Source organism: Notolabrus celidotus, chromosome 19 (assembly GCF_009762535.1).
Source record: "Notolabrus celidotus isolate fNotCel1 chromosome 19, fNotCel1.pri, whole genome shotgun sequence".
In the NCBI taxonomy this organism is placed as follows: Eukaryota; Metazoa; Chordata; class Actinopteri; order Labriformes; family Labridae; genus Notolabrus; species Notolabrus celidotus.
Genome location: NC_048290.1, coordinates 8,157,432 through 8,182,591, shown reverse-complemented (window position 1 = coordinate 8,182,591; position 25,160 = coordinate 8,157,432). Strand labels below are relative to the sequence as shown.

At 42.2% G+C, this 25,160-nt stretch overlaps 1 protein-coding gene and 1 long non-coding RNA gene across 2 annotated transcripts in view; one reads left to right on the top strand and one right to left on the bottom strand.

Annotated features, from left to right (window-relative positions):
• LOC117831669 (netrin-G2) overlaps nucleotides 1-23,065 on the bottom strand; it is an 89,337-nt gene extending 66,272 nt beyond the window's left edge. Inside the window, 3 exon segments of the mRNA XM_034710468.1 lie at nucleotides 4,903-5,546; nucleotides 22,747-23,035; nucleotides 23,037-23,065. Coding sequence (XP_034566359.1) covers nucleotides 4,903-5,546; nucleotides 22,747-23,035; nucleotides 23,037-23,065 — 962 coding nt within the window.
• Nucleotides 1-25,160, top strand: part of LOC117831670 — a 209,307-nt gene that overhangs the window by 86,288 nt on the left and 97,859 nt on the right. The window lies entirely within an intron of this gene.

The window sequence follows — 25,160 nt, the reverse complement described above, 5'->3', positions numbered from 1 at the left end:
CAAAATCAATGCAAAACCAAGGTCCTTCACTGAAACTGCTTGTGCAGAGTCAATAGCTAAATGACAAATATATTTACAATTAGTATAATAGAGATTGTTTATAAAAGTAAGTAAAGTCCATTAGTCCAAAGTTTGAACAACTCACTCCCTTCCGTTTGCCTGAAACTTGGTAACTAGTCTTCATTCCAAAAGGCATTACTTAAAATTAAAAAAAAACTGAAAGCCCCAAAAATCATTACTTTGACCTGAAATTAAACAAACCCTGATATTTTAAAGTTCCATTAATGGATTAAATGTTAATAATCTACAAAGATTAAAAATGTTTTACACATGTGTACACAAGTATTAATCAGTTTATTACAGTATTACTCTAAACCCACCACGGTGATAGAATCATTGACAAAAGCTCTGTATGTGAAACGTGCTGAATTTTTTGGTTCACTCTTGGCTCAGCTGACTGACATAGGACAGTATTAGATACTCAGTCAGCATACTTTTCTTCTCTTGATTGTCATCCTTCTCCCATCAGCCAATCAAATCAAATTTCGAGGGGAAGAGTACAGCGATTACGAGCGAGGAGAGAAAAACGATGCCGGTTTCTTCTCCCCCTCTTCCTGCTCCATCTCCTTCTCCCCGGCTTTGCCCTAATCCACTTAGTTGGCTCTTCCTGAGCTTACAGCCTTTCCTTTATTCCATTATAAAGACCCAACGTACGACCTGCTGCTTATTTCATTAAAAAGGCCCAATCCATGACCCAACGTCTAATCCATAATGCAGACTACAGGACAGCCAGGGCTCGCTTCAGCCCACACCAAAGCCCAACAAGGCGGCTGACAGATGGGATGCGGGAGCGGGTATGGAGAGATGGAGGTCCAATGAATGAGGGGGAATTTGAGAGCTCTGCTTATGAGTAAAGCTTCCCGGTGAATGTGATTTCACTGATGTAAATGATGATAGAGCTGAGGCTTTGCTACTCTATCTTTGATGGTTGGAGATAGCTTTCACATGGCCCCTCAGTGATATGGAAATGGCCACATCTGAGGGTTGAATATATGCCGTCAAATGAGCACTAAGCCAGAGGGCTGTCAAAACCCCAAACACCTTAGCTTCGAGTTGATATTGTAGTCAGAGCTGTAGCTCATTACAGTTAACCTTGGGAAAACTTACAAAGTGAGTGATGCTGAATTGATAATGATATTCTATCAACTCTTTCCAATTTGACTTTGCCTCCCTTTCCTCCCTTCCTTTGACCTTCTCCCCTTTTTGCCACCTCAGAAACCCTTGCTCCAACTCTGGCTGCCCTCCACCTGAAACGCCCTTTCAGAACTTCATCAACATCCAATCTGCTGAGTTTTCATCGCGTCCACAAATCTAAATTTACAAACCCCCCCTCCCATTAAACCTAGCTCTCCTGCGTTCGCACTAAATGGCCTATCAGGTTACGTTTTTATTGATAAAGCAGCACTCTTTAGCCTTGAGTACCTGGCTTCCCGCACACCTGTGCCAAGGCCAGTCACTCTGACAATGCAGCGTCAGACAAATAAGACACATCTTATACTGGCTGATGGGAAAAGGGCTTGTTTTGCTGTTTATTTTCCAGGGTCAAATCAGATCATGAAGAACAGTTAACTAATAATAATCACGTTTAGCTGGGTTCAGCTGGAGAGGCCTGGGGACACACAATACAGCCAGGAAGTGGCTACAACCTCTCTCTCCATCGATAACTTCAGAGTATCTCATTACCCTGACGACCTGTGGTACACTGCCACTCGGTCTTGATCATATAAAACCCATTTCAGTGCGGCCGTCCCCTGCTGGAACCCCAGTGGAGTGGAATATTCATTATTCAAATTTTAAGCATTGGGAATCCCAATATGTTAGTAAGGCCAGATGAGATGAGATGAAATAGCTTAGCCTTTTGTCCGGGGAACATTGACTAATCGTCTCGCTCCCCCAAAATCAATTTCCCAGCCGTAAGCATCGCACACTCCTGATTGTACTGTACTGCTGAAGACCCCCCACCCACTATCACCTAATACTCCTGCTCGGCTGCCCAGAATAACTTATTGATTAGTGATTATGTTACGGGAGGTGTGGGAGGCCGGGGGCGGAAGACGGACTGGCCTCAGTCATCTCCACAGGGCTAAATTTGGGTCCTCTTGTTATCAGATCCAGCACATACTGACACTATCGCAGGCTGTCACCAGCCACAAAGCCACCCATCCTGCACTCTGGGTAAGGAAAGAAATTTTAAAAGTGTTGTGGAAGCATACATTTTTTGAGAGTTTGCAGTGCGTGCGGTGTTACAGGCGAATTGATTCAGCAGGGAATTCAAGACGGATGATTAATTCTTCGTTGTGATGCACTTGTTGATACTAAATAACAAAATAAGCGCAAATATTTCAACACATGGATGGTTGATTATTAAATCTGCTGCTTGTGTTGGAGAATCTGGCATGCTGATGGACTGTTTCACCCCCGGGGTATTAGGCTGCTCCCTCTCTCTGATTCTGTGCTGAGCCTGAAAAGTGGCTGTGATCAATACCTGCAGGCCCTTTCCACAGTGCCAGAGGGCTTTGTGTGTGTGTGTGTGTGTGTGTGTGAGCATATGTGTGTGTGCTGTGTCAGCATCCACTCAGGACTTCATCAAACAACCCCCGCCATACCTTCACTCCACACACACACACACACACACATACACACAAGACGCCTTCGTCAGACAACGCCCCGCTCAAACAGTCGCTCATTTTCACTTTCCCCTTTAGACACACCAACCCTATCATTCTCACACACACACACACACACACACACACACACACACACACGTTTTTACAAACACACACACACAATTCACGCCTCCTTCTTCCCGTTCCATGCCGTCCCAACAAGGATGTTAAATACCATTCAAATGTCAGCCTGCCGTATTGATTGGAATGATAATTCTGAAAGGTAGGAGAGATGGCTTGTTGATGCTAAGCAGGCGCGTGACGGCCCGAGCATCCTTCACTGTCACAAAGTTGCCATGTAAGGGTTCCCGGCTCCCCCGGCAGAATGCGGATGGTGGTTTACGTTAGACCACCGAGGCCGTATGTTTCTGTCATTAATCATTGTCCTCACGGGGCCGTGACAGGCAGACGAGGATTCATGTTGAGCTAGTAAAGGGTCATTTGAAACGCCCCTCAGATCAAGAGCGTGTGCGCATGGATGTCAGAGCAGACGCTGTTTGTTCATCACCAGATGCTCTTCCTTTTCCTTCCCTTTCATTTGAGGTGCTTTATGATTAAAATCATGATCTTCTGAGTGTATCTCTTTGTTTTTGACTTCAACAAACCGGTAGTATTTTTGTCTTAATAGGCATTTATGTAGCCATGCGCAGCGCTTCAGTTACATCTGCTGATGTTATCAGATATCCTTTTTTTTGCTGCTAGGTGACTCAACTTTGTTTGACTCTCAAGAGATCTAAAGCTCTGAAAAGTGACACTTGGAAACTCTAAATAGCTACTTCCTGATGAGCGTCGTCTCTGTGAAAGCCCTTTCACTTTTGTACCAGAAAAAGCCTTAAATGAGGGAAATTTACATTACTGAGACTCAAGAGTGTTGTTGGTTTTACACCGCCTTTGGATTGTGCATCAACCAGGAAGCTGTTGGTTTATTGAATGTCAGACTGTGCAAGATTGGTCGAGTGTAGAGATCAGAGGCATGTCATCAGCTCCCATCATCCTTCTGTGCTGCTCTTAAGATGCAGCCAAACACTAAAAGATTCGACACCTCCACAAATGTTCTTCTTTGCCAGTCAAACAAAAATCTTCAAATGTCTGTTTTACATGTTCAAAAAACCTGTGCCAAATGGACTCAGTCTCAGTGACGTCACCCTAGGAATTAGTGCTTTTGGTCGTCTAAATGATTGAATGTTGTTACTCTTGCTAAGCATCAGCAAGTTATAAATCTTTTTATTATTGTAGGCCTAAAATGCTAGTCATATGTAGTGTCTAAGCTGTAGCACAGCCACCTGCTACTAGCCAGGGCTGTAGATCTGGTTGCTGGCAAATGCTATAATATCAAAAATGTTCAATCCAGATGTAAACTAGCACAGATGGCAGATGGCATATTGTAGTCTGGCGCTGATTGGTAGTTTTTTGGTCTAGAAAACTGAGATAAAGTTGTGTGTAGACTGTGTCCAAAAACAATGCCTGCTTGGCATTGTTTACCCCCAGACTCTGATTTTGTTTTTAGTCGTGTCAAATCAATTATGCTCAAATTGGACTGTTTTTCCAGACTATTTTCTCACCTTTTAAACTTGTCAGTGATTACTAGGAAATTAGTCACTTTGGAATATCCCTATGCCACCCATTGGTTTCTGAGGAAATGACTGGAGTCCATTGATGGAAAATGCTTCAAAATTCTGACTCAATCTGACTCCTGATCAACCTAGACACAGGCAAAGAGTTGTAGCTGAGGCAGGCCTTGAGCCTCCAGGCAAACCGCTTCAAAATGCCCACCTGTCAGTCAAATGGACTACGCCCATAATAATGCAGATTTATGTTCAACTCTTCGACTTTATATTATCTTAAAGGATGAGTTTTAAAAAAAATCCACCCCCTGTACATTGTGTACAAATTAAGAAATGTGTGATCAGGAACATAAAGAGAACTTGGTTCAACATTTCTACATCTCTGATGCTGTCTTTTGTATGAACAACCTCAAAGTGTGGGTCACTGGGTTTTTCTCCAAATGTAACTCAAGACCTCTGTTTTGGATTCACTGACAAAAGTTTTATCAATTTATTTCAGAGCTGCTAAAATGCAAAGAATTTTCCACTCAAAGGAAATAGCATTTAACTCCTTGAACTGTTTTATGTAAAAAGTATTTAACTTCTCAAATCAAACTGTCATCGACTCTCACCTGGAAGGAACCTCGATGTTGGAGATGGCATAGAAGTACTTGAGCAGGTTGTCTCTCTGGACGTAGGTGCCTCCGAGGGCAGGCCTGAGAAGCCTCAACCTAAGGTTGGTGAAGGTGAAGAAGTCCCTCAATCCCTTCATACTTTCCATACGAGTGTACAGGCTGTCCATGTTCTGTAGCCGCGGCCCTGCAAACACAGCAAAGCGCGCCCGCACCTCAAACTTCACATTCTTTTCATTCTTGGAGCCGACCCAGCGCGAGTACTGCTCGGTGCAGATAACCCGTGTAATGTTGGCGGGTGAGAGGTCACGCACACGTTTTGGAGGCATGTTGAAGGCGTCTATACAGTCGTCTGCGAAGTACTGGTAGGGCTGCCAGGAGCGCCCATGGTCCATGGACTTATCCATTATCATGATGGTGGGTCGGCCATATTCAAAGGTGATCTGGATGTCGTCTGTTAGCTCCAGGCTCTTGTTCCAGGCCATTGTGATGTTGGCCAGCAGGGGCTCCGGGTGGCGTCTCCATGTGACTGTCTGCCAGTATGTGAGAAGGCCGTTACGTTCGCGGTCCTGCATCAGCTGAGGAGGGTGTGCCAAGTCTGGATTAGAGGCATCACACTCGTCACTGCAGAGGTATGGATTCTCCTAAAAGAAAGATGAGGACAGAGCAGAAACATATGAGTCAGGGATTCAAAATTGATCAAAGGATTGTTGTTTTCATAATTACATGATAAACATATGCACTCAAGTCAAAGGCTCAGTGATGGACTCTCGCACAAAGGCATCTAGAGGGCAAATAGAGCATTAGGATCTCTTCCTAGCTTGGCCCTGAGCTTCAGAACTTGAAGATTGAAATACACAATGCCATCAACTCATTATGTATGACAACCATTGTAGGTATGTAATGTTATTAAAGATCCTATATGGCACTTTCAATTTATGGTGAATTTGGCGCCCACTTGTGGACAAAGTGCTACCTTTTATAACTTTGCTAATTTTGTGTCGTACATTCTTAAGTTGTGTTTTTTTAACACAAAAAATCCTCCTGCTTCTGATGATCTTGTTTACTTGGGGAACCAGTCTGTTTCATAGCCAGCTAAAAACTCTTCACTGGAGATTTAATGTGAGCAGTGTGACAGAAAAATGTGACCCATAGGAACTGAACACCTCCTTAAAGGAGGTCCTATGTTGGTTTGACACATCCACCATCTCCAACCACCACCCAAAAAAAGACTCCTGCTCTCTTCATACCATGTCACCCAACTTTAATATGACATCATAAAAACAGGGTAGATGACGGGGTCTGGAAGTAATGCTAGCTGGGTTCCCAGAGCATCATGTTCTGACATTTTGTCCACTGACACAGCTGCTGTATTTGTTGTCTTGGAAGTGAGATCTGACTTGCTTTGTGCATTAAAGGGCAGGCAGCACGCTACATCGGGCAGGTTCATTATATTTGTCCCAGAACCCTAGAAACCAAAAAATACTCCAATTAGCAATCACCAGTTTTACTTGCGAGTTTTAATTTTAATAAAAGCAACGTTAAATAAACATAATATGAGCTGATATAATCAAAGCTACACACTCAGGCCTCAGGCCTGGTTTCAAAAGCAGGAGCAAAATTAATGTTCTTATTTTTCAGTCTATAACATCATTTTATGCATACCTCCCTATAAATTGCATTTAATCAAAGTAATTGCTACACAGTAAACATGGGGCCTTTTGGGGACCCTGTGGCATTTAGTAAACCAGTCTCACACAGACTGTCAAAATGTAATTCCAGCTTAAAATGTCTTAATTAATCAGAATGAAAAAAACTGTTTGGAAGCAACTTTTATTTCTCAGATTCTCTCTTTGGGGAAAAAACAAAGCAAGGAACGTAAGTGAAGGAAATACAGTGTTCCTCCCAGTGGACGATCCCTTTCATGTAACACTATATCAGTATGGATCCAAAACATGTGACTAAACAAAAAAAGAATCCATAGTGTTCCAAAAAAAAGGTCGCTATGATTTTAAATGATTGCCTTCGTCTTCTCGCCGAGACACTGAGGGACAAAGAGCTCAAAGTAAACTCGCCAAACAACACAACAGGAAGTGTGAAGGTCAAGAGGATCGTGCATCATCACTGCCTTTGCATAGACAGCAGAGTGCTGCTGCACTTTTAACTCCAGAGAATTGATCCTCCTCTTCTAGCGATGCCAAGATTTTCAAGCTGCGGCCTCTCTACAGGACTCAGAAGTCAACGGGATTACTCACACTCTTCACGGAGAGCTACACACCTCTCTATACCTGCAATAAAAAACGACTTTCACCCTCATTTTAGGAGACCTCGTCGTCTATTCACACCGAGAAAACAAATTAGGTCTGCTTATTTAAATTTCCCACAAATCCATGTTCCAAAAATGTCAGGCCCTGCTCCTCTCATGACCTGAATTGACAGTTTCATCGCCTCACACCAAACTTATAACTTTCTTTATTTCCAACTCCCAGAATTCCTGAATCCACAGCCGTCGGCTCGCCACATTGAGACATTTGCAGACATTTCAGTTGAATTGACGCAGCTTACTGTTATAATCCAGTTGTCTGACATCTACATCACCACAGAAGTTCAATATTTGCACAGAAATCCCAGCGATCCTCTCAGTCATCTCTCCTGGTGCTTAATTTGCAAAATGCAGCTGTAGCTCTGTTTAGATTGTGTCACATTCAGACGGCTCATCGCGCCCCCAGGATGTACTAATTAGCCTGATAAGAGCTTATTATTATTTTCTCTGATATGGAGTCATTCATTAAATCATAAAGGGTCATTATTTGTGTTTTGTGTCCCAGTGTTCACTTACAATGCATCGCCACTGGCTTGTTTCTTCATACTTTATTTGTAGCGTTACTCGAAAACCCCCCAGTACCTGTCAGTCCTGCTCTAAATACATTTATTCAGGTGAAGAATTAGCTGCTGATGCCTGTGAAGTTTCCACTTGACTGTGTTTTCACTCGTAGTAACTGATTACTTTTTATAGCTGATGTTAAATCCTTCTTTTATTTATCGGGAATCCAATAGTCTGTCTGAATTTTACTGCATTCAGCCTAACAAGCTCTTGATAGACTGCAGAGCATGTCTTAAAATATCCTCCCTTTTTTCTTCCACCTCCACCTCCTCTTCCTCTCCTCCTTCCTCCCCTTTCTTCTTTGCTCTCTCTTTCATTCTTTCTCGCCGTGAACGTTATTTCTTCCTCTTCTAATTGTAGTGTTTGAGAATGTGACCGGCTCGTCTTGAAATGCTGTTTGGTGAGGTAATAGAAATCTGTTGACAACAACAACGACGACAGACAAAAAGAGATTTCAGTGATTATTTTTGGAATATTTGTAGATATTTGAATAATATATGAAAAAAGAACAAATGACAAGCAGCAGCGAGAGGCAAAGTAGGTGAAGCGAGGACTCGCATCCGAGTCTCACTGACTTCAAACATATTTGCTTGAGCAAAGCACTAAAACTTTAACATTTGACCTGCATGTGACAAACATGAGAGTAACAGTAGCTTGTTTGTGACTCAGATGGAATTAATTTAGCATTCCTACTGTATGTTTCTGCATAAAACAGATCTTGTTTAACCTTATACTTGATTTTGTGAGTCCCTGATTTTTTAGCGCACAGCTTTTTATTCATCAAACTTTAAAGAGTTTTGCTAAAATATGCTCCAAACAGCAAACTTTGGAGTAGAAAAAGTTCTTGTTGCTTAAAGTGAAAAGTGTGACACATTTTTACTCACTGATTCTCAGAGCAAGGAGTTAAAGTAAACCAACTAAATCACTGCTCACAGAAAGAGCCAATCGGAGACGAGGATTGCACAAAGCTTTACTGACTCAGCAAAAGCCTGCCACTTTCAGGTGATACTAACTTGTCCTCTGTTAGAATTCTTAAAGCTTCAGTGAGGAACTTTCTGTTTGTGTCGATTTTGGCGCCCCCTGGACAAAGCGGTACCTCTTTTATCTTTGCTGATTTTGTCCTGTGCATGTGTCGTTATATTCTTTTCCAACAGTATCTATTGGGAGATTTGATATTATTGGGAGGTTTGGTACCAGACCAGTATAAGGCCATGGGCTGTTGTGAGGTTATGAGAATAAGAAAAATTTGAACTTCCCATGATTTCAAAGTCCTAGAACCAGACATGTTTTTGGTTTAGATATGTACAGGTTTTTCGGCTACTAACAATAACAGATCTCACAGGAACCTTTGGCGTGTGTGTGGAACTGGGAAGGGATCCACATGATGCTCTTGAGGGACATTATTTAATGCTGCAATGGACCAGGACATTGCCTAATCTTGACCTGGTGTTCATGGAGACCATCACGTAGTCAAGATTATGTGACATTGCTGTGAAGTGTTTAAAAGCAGTGTTCTGTATCATTAAACAAGCCTCAGACCATCAAGTCAGACTCTTCGAGAATATGCTGCAACATATCTTCATTGCTTTATACAAGTTAAACATTCTACACGTTCTTACAAATACCCAGCCACGGAAAATCTTAAACCAAACATACAAAACAACAACAAATAACTGCCTTATTCCTACTTGACAGTAAACCAGGGATAACAATAAACCAATAGACAATACGTAACACCCATAGACCTTATAAATAACAGATGTAGTATCCGTGACATCACCCGTCTGTTTCTGAAGCGCTGTTTTGAGGCCAATCGTCGGCGGGATACATATTGCTGCTGGCGAGCGATTTTGATGTAAAGAGGCGGGCTTTGAGCCTCCTAGCCAACAGCTACAGTGTTCCCGCCTGTCAATCAAGTCAGCTGTGCCTCTCATTGGAAGACTTGTAATCTTAATATCTTTGAAATTACCACGTTATGAAAAAATTCACCCCCCATACAGTGTGTGCGAGAAATGAGCTATCCAGACTACACTCGTCTTTTATACCAGGCTGTAAACATGTTTATTTCTGATGTAAAGATCAGCTTTTTAAATTGGTGTGTATGTGGTTTCGGGTACTTCCTGAGCCAGCCTCAAGTGGATCCTCAATGAACTGCAGTTTTTAGCACTTCCACATTGAACTCATATTTTTAGATTGGAGGTTGCCGCTTGGTAACACCCCATGGGGGAAAAAAAGGTAAGCATATATTAAACATAATCACCAGATCATAATATTTACACACACACATAGATTATTAGATTCTTGGTTGAGGATCTTGAGGTCTTCAACAATATTACATCTAATATTACACATCTGGTCCAGGTGAACTGCAGAAGGCCACTCATGTCTCATCCCCAGTTGCTTCCATTATAACAGTTAAATCTGTCTTCAGTAGAAAGGGAATGAAGGGGCCCCAGGTGTTGTTAAAGACTGCTTGTTCACCTCTGATAGCATGTGTTATCTTTTCGTTGACCCTGTACCTATCCTCGTCCTACCCTCTCTTCTCTGTGCTAAAGCAATGACTCTGTCAGCTAACAACCAGCTTGTTTCTAAAAACATTCAATGTTTCCTTCCTCTGTTATTGTTAGCTGGGTATAAACCTAATAAAGAGAGCTTTGCTTCTGAAGGTATTTGTATACATAATATATCTCGAGTGCACTCTCTCACTTCCTCCCACAACTTAATTATTTGAGAAGCTAAAGGCAGGGAGAAAGTGGACCTTTTTCCTCTTTGCATTTAATACATACATCTGGTACAGCACGGGTAATTGTGTTAAGTTTATCACGAATCACATACAGTGCGTACACGTTAGCCAGTTACACTGCTGGAGCTGGAGTTATCAGTTTGTGATTGTGTTTTTGCACAGGCACTGTTCTCCTGCATGTCTTCTGTCCAAACCTGTAGTCTTTTCATGCATGCTTCTGATTATTCCTCTATAACCAAAAAATTATATATCCCCCCCTTTATTATTTCCTCAGTTGTTGACAGGACTGAGTTAGATAATGGTTGATTTTGTTGCATTCTGGTGAATTTTCTTAGTTGTAACTATTTAAAAGCTGAACTATATTTCTTCAGATGCTTATCAGTATTATAAATGTCTATCTTTGTAACCCCTTTTGAACCCAGCTGTTTGAATCCTCCAACCTATTCCTGAACATTATATTTTTGTAATATAAATCTCTTATCCTCTTGTCTTTTGTTGTCCTGCCAACAGCTGTTTAAGATTCTAAAAATAACTATATAGAAATAATTCATCTTTATGCTGATGATCTTGTGTGCTTTTGTAGGTCATATAGAAGCATTAATATTATTTTCACTCTGCCTTTAAATCAGCTAAAAAGAAAAAAACTCCCCTGCAGCTTTAATCCAACCAGTTGTGAATAAACATAGTAATATTTTTTAATATTACAACATGGAATGATAATAAATCAGTCTTTAGCGATGACACGTTTGCAAAAGTGAAAACTAAATTTGATGAACCACATTAACACAGGTGGACAGGTTAGATTCATAAAAGCGATTTCAGATTTGTGTTTAAAGCACACTGTTTTTTAAAAGAAGAGCTAATACCAGACATGAAACAATCTGTGTTCTGGAAACGTATGAACTCCGTGTAAGCTGATTCAAAGCCACCATATGGATCAATCTTTGCCGCTCTAAGAGATATCTGGTGTTCCACTGAATAGAACAAGAAAACATGAATTTTAATACAAAGCTTTTGTTCCACAAGTTCATTAAGTGACTTTTATCTTCATCTCTAATATCCTTTAGTTTGATAACACACTTGATTAATGCAACCTCTCCTTGATGGAGTCGAGAGATTTCTTTGACCGACCCAAAAACAAACTCCAGGATTTACTAAAGGTGAAAAATGCAGATTCATGCTCACCTTCACTTTTAAAGTAAACATACAGTTAAGTTGTCAAATTTAACTCCTTATCCAAATTCATAAAAATACATCTACATTTATGTATAGTTTAATGGTTCAAAACCCTTACTGTTCTTTTTTCTGGTGGTCACTCTGGACAGTTCATGGGCAATAGCCAAGAACACACCCACTGTGCATGCAAACTAAATGTTTTAATTATTTACCATCAATCAATCAATCAATGCTCTTTATACATACTAATCACAACAAGGCAGGAGCTTGCAAACTATCCGGCCCTCAACCCCCAAAATCATGGTGCCAGAGGATGGCGTCTCTGACCGTCCCTTGAGGTGGTTAATGTTGCTCACAGCCGAGACGCACAGGTCAATTCGGGTCTCTGAGTTTCATGTTGGCTTAAGCCTACAGTATTTAAAGCTCCTGTAAGGAGTTTTTAGCCGGTTATGACACCAACTACAGTCCTTATTGGTGGGTGTATTTGACCAGGAAATGCAAAAAACGACCATCAGCAACATGACTGATGATTTCTATAGTACATTTTAATGTGTTTAACCACAGCTGCCAGGTAGGTGTCAGACAGGATGGTAAAAAAAAACACTACTGTAGCCGTACATTTCCTCTGGCAAAGACTCATAAGGAATGATATGTTTGACAGCAGGATGAGATTTTGTATCAGTAAGATTCTCAAGACAAGTTTAGCAAAAAGAGATTAAAGGTCCTGCTTTGACCACAAGGGGAATCAAAATCAAATCAAAGTTCCTTACATGAGCTTTAATTTTGCTAGTCTGCAGGATATTTGTTTGTGCACAGGTCGCTGTGTTTGCTGTGCTGTTGTAAATTCACCTTCTGCAACTGATGCTTTTACGTATCTGCTGTTATATTCCTATTTCTTCACATTGTACCTTTAAAGCTTGTTTTAATTTTTGTCCAGTCTTGTGTCTCAACATCGAGAGCATGTAAAACCGGAGGGAAATTCCAGATATGTGCATGCTAACCTAGCCAGTTAAATTCAATCTTGTTCTGATTAATAAATGTGTTTTGTGTGACCTAAAAATCTGGAGGCAAAAACCTAACAGAGTCTGAAGATGGCCGCTGATAGTTCACTTTGAAAAGCGCAAACAAATGCTTGCTAAGGAGTTTGACTGGGCATGTTATATTTCAGCATTATCTTCAGTGAACATTAGAATTACAACACACTGAAGACGAAGTGGATTACAAAGCAGTAAGATTTTGCCATTTGATTCCAGGCATAAATTGTGGCTGGCCAAACTTTTTAAAGCCACCTTTCCAGTTTACAAAAGCTGATTGTACAATACTGAAATGATTTTGGGTGGGGTATCACTTCAAACAGCACTTTCTTCTGTATGATCTAAGCTCTAACGTGAAAGCAATACAGCATAATATCGATGTACTGTGCCAGTGCGGATCGTGTGTCACCGCTTCTTCTCAGACCTTCACTTGTTTTTCACTTGTTTTGCCAAGAAGCTGCTTCCTCCGACAGCTCAGCCTTTTGAATAGTCATTGGACTGTACCACGGGGAAAGTGAGCAGTCAGTCAAACCTGCTCTAGTGGTCTAATAACAAAGGCAAAAGTTACAATCCTGTGAGGCCGACATTATAAATCATCTGATTTATGGTGACAACGCAGAGTGGGAAAAGTCCAAACATAAGCAAACGCTGAGGCGCTGCTGAGGGAAGCTGCACAGCTACACAGGATCACAATGCATGTGAAGACTGTATCCATACGGGAGAGAAAGAAAAATGCAGATAATCCATCTCTCTCCTCACTGGAACAACATAGTAGCATTGTCCTCTATCTGATAACCCAATTATCTCCCTTTGCACTGGCTCAGATAGAGATCACTGTCAGCGCAAACACACTTAGGATGATAATCTACAACACTCATAAGCGACTGCAACCGGAAAAAGACAATTAAAATGAGATCAAGGAGGTTATAGTGAAAGTCAGAAGCTACTTTTAGTCTGCTTTTGTGCGCTCCATTAGTACCTCCCCTGACCTTAGCGCGGACACACGTTGGCTCACACGGGACAGGATTAGTGGGGCTGTTGTTCCGGGAATGACCCTTGACCTACAAATCCTATTGAAAATGATCGCACTGTCACACCGTCCCAGATAGGAACATCACCTCGGTTAGCTCCTGGAGTGTTTGTGTGAAAATAAAAGCATGTGTTGAGTGCAGGTGAAGCCCAAAACCAGACCTGGGGAATCAGGATCAATATAACATTTTAATACTTTGTTTATTTTGTTGGATTTGGAGTGATCTGTTGTTCACTAGTTTGTTCTGACCTCTCTCTCTCTCTACGAGGCCCATTAGGATTAACTACAGTAGAGGTGATATTCACTGTAATGTAGAAGATTATTATCCCCCCTGTGAGGGACTCAGGGGTTATGTTTAAGCCCTTTGTGTGCCCTGTCCTCCTTATCCCAGTCCTGCCTCCTGCCATTACTCTGCTCCGGCCCAGTGTATTTATACATCTACGCCAGGACACACACACACACATACACACACATGCCCGCAAACACACTCGCACAAACACACACACAGATCCCGGCCAACTGCTGCAGCAGGTGGCCCGCACTGCTAAGCCCCTCCAGCAATTATCCGCGCTGGGATCCCGTCTCCACGACAACAGCCGCCATGATTCCCCCTTGCGCAATGAGTGACTTCCTTGTTTTCAGTCGCGGGATAACAATGTGATCCTCAACACTTGTTTGAGACTCCTCAAGTGTTTAAGTTTTCCTTCCCAGACCGATTGTAAGCTCTTTAACCTTTTGAAACTTATCTTGCACAAACGTGAAATTAGAGCTCTTTAGTTTTTGCATTTTCTGCCAAACAAAAGCACAAAAAATGTCCTCCTTTCACTCCCATCCATCACTTTTATGACAATTTCTGACACCCCGGAAAACCCTTACCTCACCACCTAGCCCCCCCCTCCTATCCTCTTTATTTCTTCCTCCGCTTATAGAAGTTTCTAAGTTATATTGCTAGCAAGGGGAATAAAGGTAGGGACACACAGTCAGAGAACACAATTTATTTTGTTTGGGTGAAACATCAAATGAAATGACCCTCCCATTAAAAAGGCCACCGAGGGGACAAGAAAGGGATATTGCTTTTTCACTTATGACGTTAATCTTTCATTTCATCTTGAGGTTTTTCCATCATACAGGAGATTCTTCTCACACTGAGACAAGATTGTGTGTCCGTGTGTGGAAAAGGGAAGAACATGTAAGAAATTACAAGTCATGTACCTGCTGTTTACTTTAATTACCTGAAACAGTGATTATTATCTGGCTGTGAAATGTCTCGCCGAGCACCAAAAAGCAGTCGGGAAGTGTAAATGTGTCTTAGTTGTGTGTTTGCGTGGGTGGGTGTTGTTTATGTCTGAGTGTGTGCGTGCAGGCTAAAAGTAAATGTTGACTGTAGGCATGTGTGACTGGCTGGAGGAGGAGGAGGAGGAGGAGAGAAGGACAGAGCAGGGACAACACGCAGCTCCAAAGCAGTGGCAGCAGAGTCCGTCCTGTTTAGATCTCCACAGTCAAACCAGCAAGAGTTAAATAAGTACGGGTCTTAAAAATCAGGTAATAAATACAGCAGATACCGAGCACTGAAGGAACAAAATATCAGGGACAGTTGCTGTTTTTTTCTCTGGTAGTGCAGTGATGAGGTGAATTCAGGTAAAGGCTATTATCTTTTATGGATGTCTGTTATTAAATCTAAACCAATCACACGAGGGGGATGTAGATAAAGAGATGCAGACAAGTGGGAAAATGAGTTTTAAGCTTTTAGACAACATTGTAAAGGCTATCTTTATACTATCTACCACATTGATCGTTTCTACAATAAAAAAACAATTCAGTATTTCACATCTGTGACACTAATGGGTTCACTATGTCCTGTTTAAGTAAATAAAGCAGAAGCAAATGTATCTTTTTTCCATATGCACTCTTCTTCCTGTTCAAAATCCTGGGCTAAACTACTCGCATTACAGCTGCGAATGCCACTTTAAAAGGTAGATTCTGGTCTGTTAAGGTAGTATGCGAATGTGGAATCGTGCCCCTCGCCTCAGTTAGAAATAAAAATGAGGTCATTTTATTCTAGCTTTCGCCTTTCTGTTCAAAATCCTGCGCTTCATTACCCACAATGCAACAAAATCACATCCCAATTAAATGGAGATTCTGGCCTGTTATGCTAGTAGTAGCTAATTTAGCTTCATGCCACAAACCTCAGTTTTTATTATTCTATATATATTATTTTGATTCTAAAATCCTGCACTACACTACCCATGATGCAACAAGACTACCACCAGTATACATTCTTTTTTGTTATGCTTTAATGTAGCCTTACACCATTTGCCACAATTACAAATAAAAAATTGTTTAACTCATGTCTCTCTTACTTCTTCTTAAAAATTCCAAAGTACGATGCACACAATGATGCTATCCTACCACTAGTTTAAAATAAAATCTGATCATAGACTGTATATATAATGGACGTAGTATCTGTGACGTCACTCATCTGTTTCTGAAGCGCTGTTTTGAGTCCAATCGTCGGTGGGAGCCATATTGCTGCTGTCGTGCGATTGTGATGTAAAGAGGCGGGCTTTGAGCCTCCTAGCCAACAGCTACAGTGTTCCCGCCTGTCAATCAAGTCAGCTGTGCCTCTCATTGGAAGACTCGTAATCTCAATATCTTTGAAATTGCCGTGTTAGGAAAAAATTCAACCCCCTTCAGTGTGTACCGATCGAGAAATGAGCTATCCAGACTACACTCGTTTTTTGTACCAGGCTGTAAACATGTTTGTTTCTGCTGTAAAGATCGTCTTTTTTGAATTGGTGTGTATGTGGTTTCCGGTACTTCAGGAGCCAGCCTCAAGCAGATCCTCGATGAACTGCAGTTTTTAGCACTTCCGCATTGGACTCATATTTTCAGACCAGAGGTTGCCACTTGGATCTGATCTGTTATGCTAGTAGTGTCTTATGTGCCTTTGTGCTGCTAGCTCCAGTTAAAAAACAAGAAGCTGGTCAACTTATCTTTCTTTAACTTTCTGCTTCTTATTTAAACAACTACCTTACACCACCCACAATGCAACAAAATCACACCCTGTTTAAAGGTGGATTCTGGTTTGTTATGCAACTAGCAGCTAATGTAGCCTTGCACAACTAGCCTCAAACATAAAGATCCGGGAAATTAAATGAAATTAACTTGTTTCTTTTTTTTTTTTTGTTCGATACAATGTCCATTGCTTCACACTCACATTGCAACAAACCACTACTAGTTTACAGGTAATCCAACTGTCCAACTAGCGGCTAAAATAGTTTCACAACACTAGAAATTGTATGTATTTTCAAGGGACATCATTTCTAGGCTGTTTATTTAAAAGGCATCAGACTGTTCCTTTTGGATCTGTAAAAAGGTTGTATATCTCTTTTACTAGAGATGCATTGATTGAAAAAAAAAAAACAGGACTAATACCAATGTTAATATTGAAAACACCTGTATGAAAAAAGATATCAGTAGAAGAGATACTGATGATTCTCTTATATTAAGTATTGTTGCATATTTTAATTTTCTTGTTGTTTACTCCACCATCATTTTGCTATCACAAATTTAAATGTACACATTTGAAAAACAACCTTTACTTTTACCTTTATTCACTTACAAAGATTCTTTATTAGAAAAATAAACAGCTTCAGAAGCTTCTTTAGCCACATTACAATGGCGAACACAGTAAAAAGCAACATTTAGAGCAATTTTAGTAGTTACACAACTTGACAAAAACTTTATTTGAAAGTCTCAATATGGTTTAGTTGTAATAACATTGAATTTAATGCACTGATCATTATAAAATTAGTAAAAGAAATTGGAAAATATATCTTGATTGAGAACTAACATGAATAGCACAAACCCACAGTAAGCTAAAACATGGAGCTAACTGGCTTGTCATCATTAGATTGATGTGATGCAACGGAAACACATCAGCTCCTGCAAACGGTGAATGCAAAATTACTTGCTTATAGGCCGGTATCAGCCTACGCTTACACTCTGCCAATATATACATGCATCCCTAACTTTCCTGCATGAACATTAACCCTATTCCTGTAAACAGACACGATGTGTGAAATTTTTACTTCATCTTAAACTTTTGTTCTTCGTCAGCTTGTGTGTTTTATTTATAGTTTATTCACCCTTGTTTTAAAGATTTTAATTCACCACCTCTGTCGTTCAGATCTCCGGAAAATACGGCCTCCAGGAAGTGCAATGTCAATCGGGGCACTGAGAGCGTCTCACAGATTTCTAGAAAGTTTTGAATCAATACAAATCAAATCCAACACTTGTCTTTGAGTCTGACTGAAAGCAAACACAGAAAGTATTCCCATAGATACCCTCTCAGTAAAATATGCAGTGGATTTCTGTTGAGTTCAAGTTTTTTAGAAAAAGTTGTTGGAGACTCACACTCCTTGCCTCAGTTTAAGATTCTTCATGTTACAGTCCACAGTCTTGCTCACAACCTTCACTGAAAGTCTTGAGAGTCTCCTTCAGCTTTCAAATCAACAGAAATCATCTCCGGTGCTATTCTGTTGTATTTCCATGGGACTTGTTTCTGCCTGAATATTGAGATGGATTCTGTTGCACTGAAATGTTTGGAAAGCTTTGAAGATAGTTGAAAAGTTAAGAGACTTAGGCTCTTAATATTTGTGTTTTCCTCAGTCTCTACACTAGATTAGGTCGAACAGAATTCATAAGGGCCTGAAAAATGATAATAGGTGAAAAAACGCCCTTTGACTCCGACAATGTGGCAAGTCCATCTCTGTCACATGTACACAAGCACTCTGTACTGTCTCTGCATATGGTCTCTGACATCCTGGTTGGTGAGACGCGGCGGTTTGTTAAGTTCACCTCAGGCTGTCTAAGCCCCTGCAGCCAATCCCTCTTAGTATCACCTCGGCGAGGGATAATTCTCACTTATAACTACCCTCCCGTTCCGCTAACACATCTAAACACACTCTGATCACTTTCAACTGTGTCCTAATGGGGAAGCATGCCATGCCATTACATCACTGCACCCTCCCCCTCCTCCCGTCATACAGTCACTTTCTCTCTCTTCGTTAATTATGCCTCGCGCTGTCCAAACCTGCTCCTGCTGCGCCCAAATTCACCTCAGAGCGTGTATTATTAGAACGCCGGCCACCTGGGCTGCCTTTTTACCCCGGGGAACAGCATCAGGGATGGCCCACTGCTGGATGTAGGTGGCCCTTCTGCACGGCCTCGATGCCCTACTGCTGTGCGGGGCAGGCCGGCCGGGGCCCTGGCAGCTCTACACTGAGCAGGGAGGCTGAAGTATGGCCATAGGCCCAGTCTGGGAAGCACTGATCCACACTACCAGCTGCCACCTTCCTCCCATTCCTGCATGCTCCCCTTCCGCTGCTGCGTGGCTTCTCTCTTTTCTCATGTCTATTTATAGAGCTGGCTGAATTCTACCTTCTAAAACGGGCAAATGTGTTGTGAAACAGGAAGGTGTGTTATGTTGTGTTTTTTTTTTTTTTTTGGTCTTTCGAAGGCATACTACCATGCGTGCTCGCCGGACTCGTGTGAATATTTCACACAGTCCTGGTGCACTGTAAATTCCTGCATGCTTCCCATTTGCATACGCCCGCTCTCTGTTCTCGGCCCTGAGGGAGATTTGTTGATTGAAGGTTTGGGTTCAAAAACCAAAATGTGAAATAACAAACACTGGGCGCGGTGAGACCTTTTTTTTGAGTGCTGCATTTTTTTTGTTATATCGACAGTGTGTGTACTACTGTGGAACTGTGGAGTGATTTCATCTTTCTGCTTAGCTAAGCTTGGATCTTCCTTACCTCTCCCTCATCATTAGCTCTCCCCCCTCTGCAACACGCAGCCTAACCCTCCCTTGCAAACCTCCTTACTCCATCATCCTCAACTGCGAGCGAACGCTCTATAGTAGCTATCATAGGGAGGAAACTACAAAGAAACTAGTGAAGCTCCCAACACAGCGCTAGTGACAGTAGCATCTTTGTCAAAGTGCTGGAAGCCCGTCATGTCGATGGAAGCCAACATGCTGGCCTGTTTGGCTGAGGAGAAAGGATGCTGCATTCCCAGAAAACAAGAGAGATAAATAGAGTGGAAAAAACGCATCCCAGTGGAGATGGAGGCACCAAAAAACTACAGTAAAGCAATGCAAGCAGGGAAAAGCTACAGTACATCAAAACCCTCCAGAAAGTGAATTCTCCCATAGTTTTTATGAAGGCACTGTGGCAAGCATAAGGTGAGAGAAATGGGGAAAAATTATTTGCATCTTCCGCAGTACATCTCAAGTCTTATTAAGGATGAGCAGCTCTGCGCACCGGGTGATGCAGGCTTCTTTTTTATTTTTTCCCTATGCCCTGACTTTCCCTCGACTTGTGGGATTGCTGAATGAGTGAATGTAAATGTACACCAATTAGATAAGAAACTGGCTTTCCTGTAAAGCTGCCAAATCCGGAGGGGCAGGGGGAAGAGGGAAAAAAGTGGCTCTTGCCTGTAAAATAAATGATCTGTATACCAATAACCCTCAGCTAATAGTCAGTCTGTGGGTGAAAAGGAAGAAACAGTAGAAGTTATGGGCTTGATTCTCAGCTAAGTGTTGAGACGATGAAACCTGTGTGAGGAGTATGGTATTGCAGAGTTTTATTTAAGACATATGGATTAAAATATGCTGAAAAACAACAAATAGGGCCTAAAGTTGACAAAAAACAGTCAAAAAGTCATTAAATAACAGCAGAAAACCTTCTCTGCTCTGTCATTATGTAGGAATTTGACTGTGTCATCCCTTATTTCTTAAGTAAACTTTCATCTCACAGCTCCCTCACTCTCTAAATCCCCAGATCTTGCACACCAAGGGGGGCCTGGTCCAATCCCCACAGCGGCAGATGACCTGAGAAGAACCGCAACTTTCCACTAAACAGACCCCGTCCGATTGAGAAGTGCTGACTAAGATCGGACTCCTTCCTGTCCCGCCCTCTCTAAACCTCTCTTTCTTTTTCTTTCTTTCTCTTTCTGCACTCTGGATCCTTTGGATGGAGCGACTCTTGCCAACCCTTGTAAGGAAGCCCATTAAGAAGCCCATCAATATTTCATCATTGCTCACTCAGAAACATAGTTATAGAAGTTTCCAGGCTGGGGCCATTAGGGGGCAGACGTCAATACGTTATGGCAGCAAGCATCTCTCTTCACTTCAGCCCCCCGCCCCCTTAGCTGTGTCCGTCTCCCATCTCAGGAGAAGACATCAGAGAGGCTTTCTCAAGACGGCGGTGGTTTCCGCTACTTCTACATTAAACAAATCATTAACCATTAGGTACCCGAGGAGCACCATATCCTTTCCTGCTCCTGTCAAATGACCCCACGTGCTGTTAAGTGAGAGTAAGCAGGGATAACAAATCTGCAGTCACACAGAAACAAACTCATTAACAGCAGGACATGATGTAGACAGGCCTGGACGCTCGCTCTGCAGACACTTTGTGTGAGATTTTGACTCATGGCTGTTGAGACAGGTCTGACACCTTCAGTGCCGGCCAAACTAAGCAAGCGGACACTTGATCATCAGGAGGACGAACTTGCTGTCTCACAGTGAGTCAAATCTTATGAGTCAAACATAAAAACTTTCCACTGAGGAGGCGAGGAGGAAGCTTAATTGCTGTCCTCATAGGATTACAATGATTTTATAACCCTTGTTTCAAATTATTACACTTACATTAGCGGGGATGGGAACAAGCCTGCAGGCCAAAGCGTTGTTAAATATTGCTGTGGAAGACATTTTAACGAGTTTTCCCCCCTCAGCTCACCCTTCAGTGTCCTTGGAAGTAAAAAGGTCCTGCTATATGCATTTTACCAGAGGAAATCAAACCAGATCCCAGGCTGCCAAGTCCATACTAATGTAAACAACACCTCCAGAGCTCTCCGAGGGAGGTCGAGCTTTGCCAAGTCATCGCACTTATGTCATCCCTTTTAGATCCCTATAGCTTTGAAAGTGTGAATCCTGCTCTGACTTTAATTTGACCGTTATTTTGTCAGTCCATTTTCGTCCCAGTTGCATGTGTGACAAGTCAGAAGATGTTACACTCATAGTTTGTTTCAAGCTAAGAGTATTGTGGATGTGGCCTTATTGTTTTGTTAGTAGTCAATTTAAAAAGATATTATTGACTTTGAATAAAAAACTTTTCAAAATGTAAGGAAAAAGTCACTAAAAATGATAAAGCATGCCAGAATATCATTTATAATGATTTATGCATTGTGCGGTTTTATCCAAACTGCACTCATGTTGATCAGTGATCTGCCAACCAGTCTGGATGTGGCAGTTTGTGATGGATTCACTTTGTCTCCACCCTCAAAAACTCTGTAGATTCCTCATTGAAATATTATGTCAAACCTAGCACTTACTTTAAAAAGTGAGCAATGCTATGAATTTGTTAATTTGCATTAAATAATTCGTCCTTTGTCGTTTTATTTGAAGGGGAATAGAGCTAATCTGTGATGGGTGAAATGGGCTTCATGTGAGGTCGATTGCTTCTGTCTGCACCCCCAAAAACGCAGAGATTTCCTCGACAAAAAAGGGTGCTAAACGCTGTACAAGTGTCAAAGGGGTTAACACGAAAAAAGTTCCTGATTGTACTTTAATTAGCTCATTTTAATTGTTTAATTTGAGTTTATCTCATGAGTACAACGGGCTTAACATGACATTGCACCTGTCTTCACCTGCGAAAACGCCTAGAATCCATGCTAAGTTAAAGCCCACACTTAAGAAATGTCAGTTGTTTATTTTTCCCAACTTCTCTAGTGGATGACATGTGACTCTAATCTTGTTGCACTCTAAAAGAAAAGTTTTAAATTTCTCAAACTTGGAGCTACAATTCGAGTGTGACCAGACGAGATTGTCCATTTGCATTTTTGCATTTTTTTTTGGCCTACATTATAAGACCTGACTTTAAAAGGTGCAGTCCAAGTCCTGACATGTACTCACCAGTGTGCAGAACCTCTCCGGCGGATTCCCACAAGTGATCCCGGGCGGATCCACCTTGATCCGCATGTGGTCTTTCATGGACCCAGGTTTGGGCTGGCACGCGTAATGCTCCCACACCGAGCCCTCATCCGTGCTCACCAGGGACTTGCACAGTTCGTACTGGCCCAGCGTGGAGGCCAAGCAGTGCAGCAGCAGCAGCAGTAACACGGCCTGGAGGAGCATGGCAGGCTGGTGGAGGAGGGGGGGTGGTGGGGTGTTTGGAGCGGGGTCCGGCGCAGGGTGAGGGGGCCACGGAGCTCAGCGGAGAGGTGAGGCGCATGGAGCGGTGATCATGAGGAAACGGTGGATATCCTTACCACCATACTGCTGAATGTTATGGGCACAATTCTCCTCCAGGTTTATGGATGAAAGGAGGACACTATCTGCAACTTTTCTCTCAGTGTCTCTTCACAAATATCGACGGCTCCCAGAGCGCCGAGAGAGAGACACGTTCTTGTTTTGACGGCTGACTTCCTGAGGAGGATGAGCGGTGGTTGATGGATAGGCGGATAATGTTACAGAGATGAATCTCGACATACACTTTCACCATAGTGTTGCTGGGAGTTTGGTTGGTTGCCTTAACGCGGATCCATGTCTCAGAGCGCGGTGTCCTGCGGGGAAACAGTGAGGCCGGCCGGGGAGTGTGAAGAAGAGGAAGCTGCTGCGTCCTCAGGTATATCCATTGGACGTTTTGCGCCGGCTAGGCTCCTCTGATTGTCCTGGGGTTGAAATGAGGACAAATGGGAGTTAGTGCAATGACTTATGTACCCTCATCAATTCACCACATGCTTAATCTCAGTGTAAACGCAGGGGTGTGCAGCACGGTGATATTTTTCAGAGATGAAATCCATCCAGCATGCTGTTACTCTTTTGCATGAATAAAAGTTTAATGCAAGTCTTTGAAATATACATGTGGATGGGTGGGTTGCCTTTTTGTTTTGTAGGAAATTAACTCTCTAATTATTCTATGCTAATTGGCGGTAATTTAGCTTGGAAAGTGGCAAAAACACCCCATTCGTCTTCAGACTTTATGAGGAGTTATACGAGCATGTTTGGCACAGAAAGTTGGTCACAGTGCGAGTAAGTTTTGGTTAAAGAGTCTCCTCCAACCTGCAGTGCATTCAGTTTTATTTGGCAGAAAGCTGCACATTAAAAAGGCACTTAAAAGGCGGCGTGTTGTGAGGGTAACCTTGTGCGTAAAAACACGTGCATGCTGCTGCCGGGTGCGTGCAAGAGTTGTAATCGCTCTTATAGCTCCCAAATGCTGGAGCTGGATGTGGGCTACAGATGTAATTTTTGTTAGTAGGCTAGGTGCACTGCAAGAAATATCAACCAGAGAGAGGGATTTGAGAGCCTTAATCAGAAATGTATCTGTTTTATGCGTAAAAGTGCGTTAAAAAGGAGATCATTTTACCCAAACAAATTATCTTACTTCAAAGATTATCCTTCACTAAAGTTTGGTTTTCTCGGTGGATTGTGAACTAAAGACTTTTTAAAAGCTCAGTTTTACTTCAGCATGCTGTCAATATTTCAATAATAAACTTTAAACACAACAGCCCGCAGTGGCACTTATTCCTTGAGTTATTCCCTTAATTTAGCCGTAATTCGATTTTAAACTGAATTCATGAATAAATAAATGCATAAAGCCAGGGTTGACACTTTTTGCAGTGTGCCCTCATTGATCATAATCCGGCAGTCATCCCGCACTGACAGAAGCCAGCTCCTTTGCTCAGCCTGTCCCACACAACAACCCTGCGGACTTAGTTCAGCTGTCAAGCTGAAGTCGCCAAAGCGATTTCCCTGCACTGACAGTGTTGTAGGGGTGTGTCAATTACAATAAAACGCACCCAAAGGCGTATAAACCCTCCCAATATGTGTATCTTGAATGATCAGAGATAAACGCAGTCATGTTGTTTGTCTAAAAGGGTGTAAATAAAGCTGAAAGTCCCCTCACCGCGCTGCTTATCCTGCACTGGTCCGGATAAATGTGCAGAACTCAGATCAGCTCCTCGGTGCAGACTTCAAAGCACAAAACAGCAAAATGCACCGTGTTGAGATTGTATCAGATAAAGCACTTACTTCTAACGTGCATCCGAGAGACAGGTCAGCACTTTGTGTGGAGGAGTCCGTGCACGTCCCCCCCCCCCTCTGTAGGTACAAAAATCCCCCCCTCCTCCTCCGATCGTCCACTGTACTCGCTCCCCGCCTCGGTCCTCACTGTACTCCGTGATATCCGCCGGCCCGGCACCTCGCTGTTTGTGTTTTTTTGTTACCTTCTTCTGCCGGATACTTTTTTTTTTTATCAGCGCGGACCGCTGCGCACGCGAGATCCGTGTCCTAGATCTGGAAACGGCTGGGAAAAAGAGGAGTGAAAT